The sequence below is a fragment of the Protomyctophum parallelum genome, assembly GCF_964188405.1.
Source record: "Protomyctophum parallelum genome assembly, chromosome: 5".
Classification (NCBI taxonomy): Eukaryota; Metazoa; Chordata; class Actinopteri; order Myctophiformes; family Myctophidae; genus Protomyctophum; species Protomyctophum parallelum.
In genome coordinates, this window is record NC_139702.1 from 33,146,845 (window position 1) to 33,153,962 (window position 7,118).

At 44.7% G+C, this 7,118-nt stretch overlaps 1 protein-coding gene across 1 annotated transcript; it reads left to right on the forward strand.

Annotated features, from left to right (window-relative positions):
- The first annotated feature begins 949 nt into the window (after positions 1–949).
- On the forward strand, positions 950–6,913 carry dla (deltaA). The gene is made up of 11 exons (XM_083764626.1): positions 950–1,086; positions 1,193–1,495; positions 1,779–1,839; positions 1,948–2,205; positions 3,062–3,122; positions 3,261–3,391; positions 4,828–4,997; positions 5,152–5,368; positions 5,671–6,445; positions 6,566–6,674; positions 6,794–6,913. The coding sequence occupies exons 1-11, from the start codon at positions 1,033–1,035 to the stop codon at positions 6,797–6,799; spliced, it is 2,145 nt and encodes a 714-aa protein (XP_083620752.1). The 5' UTR covers positions 950–1,032; the 3' UTR covers positions 6,800–6,913.
- Positions 6,914–7,118: the final 205 nt, after the last annotated feature.

Here is a 7,118-nt window from a genome sequence, read left to right on the forward strand (position 1 = left end):
AGCCACAAAGCTATACACACTTAACTGAGTCAGGGTTTGACGAATATATAGCCCAATAGGCCGATATAAATAATATAATAATAACAGAATTAACCTAACAATTCATTATTTTTGCAGCTACTTTTCCAACAATGCCTTCAGTTGAAAGAAGTTTTGCTATAACACATGCAGAACAACATATAGCTGCTATACGGTAGGCCTATCACAACACCTGGGTTACTGGAAAGTCTGACTTAAACAAAACCACATCATCATCATCACCACCACCACACATCATTGGATTCCTGCTTTGTGCTGCAACACAACTTCTAAATTATAGGATATTGTGTTGTATGGGTGTCGATCATCTCCAATCTTTGTTTAAAAGCTCTTTTCTTATAAGATCAAATAGTTTCACACAACTAGCCAGTTTTACTCTTGTGCTACGAGGGCATGGGTATTGGGTCCCCATTGTGAACATTCGGGCCAGATTGGGGGGTTGGGGTGGGAGCAGTTCATTTGCATCTTATTACCATAGCATGCGCCAAGCCGTATAAAACTGGCGGCAGGCGTCCTTTGCTGTAAACAGATGAACAGTTCATGTTGAGGGAAAGACGTTGGGAGAGAAGGTGGAGAGGAAGAATGTTGGATCAGTGACAAATCTGTCCTTGGGATAGACCAAGACACAACAAAAGCTACTTCCTAAATTTGTCGCCTTCTTCTTTTGAACGAAGAAAGGAACCGAATCAAACAATTCTCTACACTTTTAGCACTGGATTATCGCACCAAGGGAATTTTAAACCTTTTTTTTCTTCCTTTCATTCTTTTTTACCTTTGAAATACAGATCAAATCATTCACTTTTTTACAGTTTGGATTTATCCTTTTGTTTCTTGGACATGAATGAAAACGGCGTGGCTTAAACCATCAGCTAATGTGAAGAAAGGAGGAAACGTGCTCAATGCATCTTTCTCAGAGCTGTGGACGGATTTGAGTGGACTGCCTGAGCCCCAGACTGTTTTACTATTTATTTATTTATTATTTATTTATTTAATATGGGGCGTGTCATCATTCTAACTGTCGCCGTTATGTCCATCTTGGTGTGTCAGGTAAGCAATATCTTGTAATTATTTCATCATTTAAGAACAATGAAACAACACCAGTAGCTATAAGTTCAACTCGAGTTAAAACAAAACCCACTTCTTTTCTCAACAGGGATTTTGCTCGGGAGTTTTTGAAGTGAAGTTGCAGGAGTTTTTAAACAAGAAAGGAGTACAAGGCAACAAAAACTGCTGCAAGGGGGGAATCACTTCATCATTCCAACAGCAGTGCGAATGTAAAACCTTTTTCAGAATCTGTCTGAAACATTATCAGCCAAACGCGTCCCCGGAGCCGCCGTGCACTTATGGCGGCGCGGTGACGCCGGTGCTCGGCTCAAACTCTTTCCAAGTCCCCGATGTTATACCGGAGAGTTCGTTCTCCAGTCCCATCAAAATCAACTTCGGATTTACTTGGCCGGTGAGTACTAGTACATTGGCTTGTGTTTGTTCCTGAACCAGTGATGCATGAATAAAAACAAACCGCAAACCGCGCGTAATCGTGCGTAAAACACAGCACTGCATGCGGGCTGAAAGTAGGCTCGGAATACAGCTGCTCAGAAAGTGTTCGTATCAGGTTAAGCGTTTGTAATAGCATTGTGCACAGGCACCGTAGAGAACAATTGCCTCAGGCATGCTATGCTTGATCTTATCTCCACATCTTCGCTGGCCACCTGTCTCACCAAGCCATTTGTGTTCTCCAGGGCACGTTCTCGCTGATTATCGAGGCATTACACACCGACTCCAAAGACGACCTCTCTACAGGTACTACAATAAACACCCTGCTGAGTATTTAAGAGAAAGATAGCGAGAGTCTGAGAACCTAATATGTATAATATGTAACCAAATACATAATCCCCCCCTATGCTTCAGAGAATCCAGATCGCGTCATCAGCACCATAACCACACAGAGACATCTGACCGTGGGAGAGGAGTGGTCCCAGGATCTGCACACCGGCGGCAGAACCGAGCTGAAATACTCGTACCGTTTCGTGTGCGACGAGCACTACTACGGCGATGGATGCTCGGTGTTCTGCCGCCCACGAGACGACGCCTTCGGCCACTTCACCTGTGGAGACAGAGGCGAGATAGTGTGCGACTCGGGATGGAAGGGACAGTACTGCACAGAACGTGAGTAATACTGATAGACCACTACCGTTCATTTAACTGTAGGCCTATACGGGCTACGTGAAATGAGAGTGTGATGGTAGGCCTACATTTGGGGTTGAGGATTTTACAGTAGGTAGGCCTATAGGATGATCATGACTAAAGTACAATTGCAGTCTATTTAAGTGCTATCAGCGATTTGTTATGTTATGGATTTAGTAGGCCTATAGACTATACTCGTGGAAGCCGTTATTATTAGCAACTGGTGCGCTCATACAAGAAGACACCACGCTCCCACACGCTCCCACACACACGACCACTTGATTTATTCAAATGAGGCTGAGGAAAGTTTTCGGAATAATCTCACGCGTGCCATAAATTTACATGCTACGTCCGATTCGTTACTCTCGGAGTGGGCTGGACGCTGATTGGCTGAGGCGGGTGAGGTATTGTTTGAAGTGGGCAGCTGCTGGGAGAGAGTAGACAATGGGGCAGCTGTCGCGCACTGGCAACATACTCGCCAGCTGTCCACTCTTATCTGCCCAATCCGAGACATTAAGGGGAGTTGTGTGCACTGAATGAATAAAAGAGTTTTGACCCACAGCGAAGAAAAAGTGTGCGCGTGCGTGCGCGCCTCCCTTCAATTTACTTACATTGAGCAGAACATTCTTATATGGTTCTAATAAAGGATACTTTTGTTTTAAATAACAGTAATTGGTTTCAGGACTTGTTTTTTAATTCATTAATTCATTAATTAGTAGCCTATATAAGAGTAAAACCAGGCTGATATAGCTGTTTTTATTTTGTTCAAATAAACCATGTTGTTCCAACTGTTTTGCTGTTGTAAACATAAAATATATACTTTTTTTTCTTCATACAGCGATCTGCCTGGCAGGATGTGATGCAGATCACGGCTTTTGCGAGAAACCCGGGGAGTGCAAGTAAGTTTATGTGATGCTGACCTCTTGCTACCAACAGAAAAGCATTAATTAATTAGTGGGGGGAGGGGGCGGGGGACGACGACACATGAGGTAATTTGAGTGGACTGACTGACCGGTGTTCTTCTAATTGGACAACAGGTGCAGAGTGGGATTCAAAGGCCGTTACTGCGATGACTGCATTCGTTACCCGGGCTGCCTCCACGGGACGTGTCAGCAACCATGGCAGTGTAACTGTCAGGAGGGATGGGGGGGGCTCTTCTGCAACCAAGGTGAGTCCCAGACAGACAGACAGACAGACCGACCGACATATTGATTGACTGACTGACTGACTGACTGACAGACAGAGGGGCAGACAGGCAGAGCGGCAGACAGATGTCTCTTTTCCACTTTAGGATGGGTAACCCAGAACCTGCCATAACGTCAAACTTTTCAGTTCTGTGGTTGTTTTTGGTTTATTGTTTCCATTACCACCCCTGAAGGGGGAGGTAGGCTATATGTCATTACAAAAATCACACCCGTGTGAAGTGAGGGTCGCTCTTATCATCTTACAACATCAATTACAACATAATGTTTGTTTAATTAACAGGTGCTAATGTTTGTTTAAGTTCTCAAAACAAACATTAGATTTCTCTTTATTGTCCATAGCGTTTTCTTAAACAAACATCGTTGAAAGACAAACATTAAAGCCATATATAGGAGGGGCTAGCGCCCCTCAAAAATCACACCTGTGTGAAGTGAGGGGTGCTAATATATTAAAGTCTAACTCATGTTGATTAGGTGATGTGCCAACACAAACTCTCTTCATGGTTAATGGCATTAATGGCATTTAATATTTGTTCATTGTCAATGGCGTTTTTAAAACAAACATTGAACTAAAAACAAACATTAAACCTGTAGCCAATAGAGCGTCGCAGTCCCTCCCCCTTTCAGAACAACGAGTGGCCCAGGAAATGAATCGCAATGCATTTTGACCATAGGCATTTCTTAAATTATTAATTTAAAGACCTTTTAAGCGTCGTAAGAAGCCAACTCTTGTCGTGACAAATCATGACAACACACACAATATTTTGGACCAAACAAAGAATTAGAAAGTAGAAAAAACGGCAGGTTACAACACTTTTTTTGTGGTTTTTCTTCTTTGTAATTATTTGTTTGGTCCAAAATATTGTGTGTGTTGTCATGATTTGTCACGACAAGAGTTGGCTTCGTACAACGCTTAAAAGGTCTTTAAATAAATATGGTCAAAATGCATTGCGATTCATTTCCTGGGCCACTCGTTGTTCTGAAAGGGGGAGGGACTGCGACGCTCTATATAGGAGGGGCTAGCGGCATAGCGCCCCTCAAAAATAAGAAAATAATAGACACAAATAGCCAATCTACCAAACTATTTTTGTAGGACTACTAACCTCCTGAACAGGGTTAGGTTCTGAGAATCTTATCTGAAGTCGTGTGTGTGTGTGTGTGTGCGTGCGTATGTGTGCGTGTGAGAGAGATGCAAACGCTTGGGTGTAAAAAATAAAGCGATAAAAACAAAAAATTAATGATAGATTAAGTGTCGAGGAAACAGAGACAATAGCAGGACAGCAGGCGTTTTAGAAGATATACAGTACGAGTTGAGTGAAAAAAGACATTCTCCTGCATGCTGCTGTTGTTCTGCCATGTGTTCCTCTGAGGCTAATCCACATGTGCTGCTGTGTCTTTCCAGACCTCAACTACTGCACTCACCACAAGCCCTGCATGAATGGAGCCACTTGTAGCAACACTGGCCAGGGCAGCTACACCTGTTCCTGCAAACCAGGATTCACTGGGTCCAGCTGTGATGCTGAGGTCAACGAATGTGCGGGAAGCCCCTGCCGCAACGGTGGGAGCTGCACTGTAAGTTAGTGTTTACACACGTCGACGGCTCATTTCTATCGCCGTCAGTACAAATACAGTTAGAGAATTAAAGATCGTAATACTTGATTACAGCATTGCAAAGATAACATTGACTTAAGATAGAGTTGTAAACATGTGCCCTCTCTTCAAACAGGACATGGACAACACATATTCCTGCGTATGCCCTCCTGGTTTCTACGGCAACACCTGTGAACTGAGTGCCATGACGTGTGCCGACGGTCCCTGCTTCAACGATGGCCGCTGTGCCGATAACCCTGACGGAGGTTACTACTGCCAATGTCCCACGGGGTATGCCGGCTTCAACTGTGAGAAGAAGATTGACCACTGCACCTCCAGTCCCTGTTCAAATGGTATGAAGGACAGGCATGTCTTCAAGTCTTGTTTAACAACTTATTTAACAACTTATTTTAAAAATAGCAAAATAAATAACAGATCTACAAGCTCACAGCACGTCACTCTGCAATGCATTTCAGCTTATATGCTACTATTGCTGTCTTTGAATGTTATTTAGATGTGTTTGAAATTTAGCCCAAAATATGGTCACCAGCTTGAAAGCGATTAATACATTTGAGTCAAGCAGCATGGACCTTCAGACTTACGGTCCAACACCTTATCGATCCCAGACTAATTGCTTATCCATACTCTGTCACAGGAGCACACTGTGTGGATCTCGTCAACTCATACTTGTGTCAGTGTCCTGACGGATTCACTGGCCTGAACTGTGACCACACCGGCGACGAGTGCTCGGCGTACCCCTGTCAGAATGGTGCGACATGCCAAGAGGGTGTAGACGGCTACGTCTGCTCTTGTCCCCCGGGATACACCGGCCGCAACTGCAGTTCCCCCATTAGCCGATGTGAACACAACCCTTGCCACAATGGAGCGACGTGCCATGAAAGGAACAACCGATATGTCTGTGCGTGCGTGTCGGGCTATGGAGGCCGCAACTGCCAGTTCCTACTTCCGGAGCACTCCGCAATCCGCGGCGTGGACGTTCCCTGGATGGCCGTCGGCTCTGGGGTGGCTTTGGTGCTGCTGCTTCTCGCCGGATGTGCGGTGCTGGTCGGATGTTTCCGCTCAAAGGCCCAGCGTGAGGGTCAAGACACTTTCACTGAGGGCGAGACCATAAACAACCTGACCAACAACTGTCACCGCAGTGACAAGGACCTGGCAGTCAGTGTCGTGGCAACAACAGGCGTCAAGATCATCAACAAGAAGATGGACTTCTGCAGTGACCCCGATGAAGGATCTTCACCGGGGAGGAGTGGTTACAAGAGCCGCCATCCGCCCGCAGACTATAACCTCGTACACGAGGTAAACTATGAGCATGCTGCTAAAGAAGCCATGTTGGAAGCAGCCTGTGAGGACAAGTGCCAATCTCTCGACTCGTTTGAGTTTGAGGAGAAACGCAGCAAACGTTTAAAAAGGTAAGCACTTTATGCTGAAAAGTTGATGTTGTCTTGAAATGTACAAATTCAGCTGCGATTTGTTTGTCTAAGTACCGCCTGGCTAACAACATTTTTGTGTTTGTCTCCTCTCTTCCACAGCGATGCATCAGAAAAGAAAGGCCCAGAAATGTCTGCATGTGCGGACACCAAGTACAAATCTGTGTTTGTGATGTCAGAGGAGAAGGATGAATGTATAATTGCAACTGAGGTGAGTTTTGAACCCCCTAACGTCCTCATGTCACCAATTGTTGTGTAAACACCAGTTCTTTCGGTGGAGATATTTGGGAAATAAACACTAATCTCAGTTTTCTTTTGTTGTCTTTGTAGGTGTAACGAGCGACCAGCCCAGTTGCTCATTTGCTCTATAGGAGACTTTTTATACTCCTTGAAATGCTGCTCTAAACCCTGGGGGGATTGTCCCACCTTAAGACTGCTGCTGATACGGAGACGTTTAACTGATATTCAGAGTGAGCTGGTTCTCTACTGGAAATTAAGTGCAGGCAGTGGCGGCCTGTGGGAAGAGAAATGGGCGGGGGGGGGGGGGGGGCAAAATAATACAAATAAAAACTTTTTTTTAACGGTTTCCCTTTCAAAGCAAACTATTGCTTGTGTTTCCACTGGCTTTGATTGGGCTGACAAATTGATTTTGTCT

Coding starts and splice junctions, on each gene's coding strand:
- dla (XM_083764626.1), top strand. CDS start 1,033: ATGGGGCGTGTCATCATTCTAACTGTCGCCGTTATGTCCATCTTGGTG. Junction 2,206..3,061: donor GGGACAGTACTGCACAGAAC/GTGAGTAATACT, acceptor TTCTTCATACAG/CGATCTGCCTGGCAGGATGT. Junction 6,446..6,565: donor CGCAGCAAACGTTTAAAAAG/GTAAGCACTTTA, acceptor TCTCTTCCACAG/CGATGCATCAGAAAAGAAAG.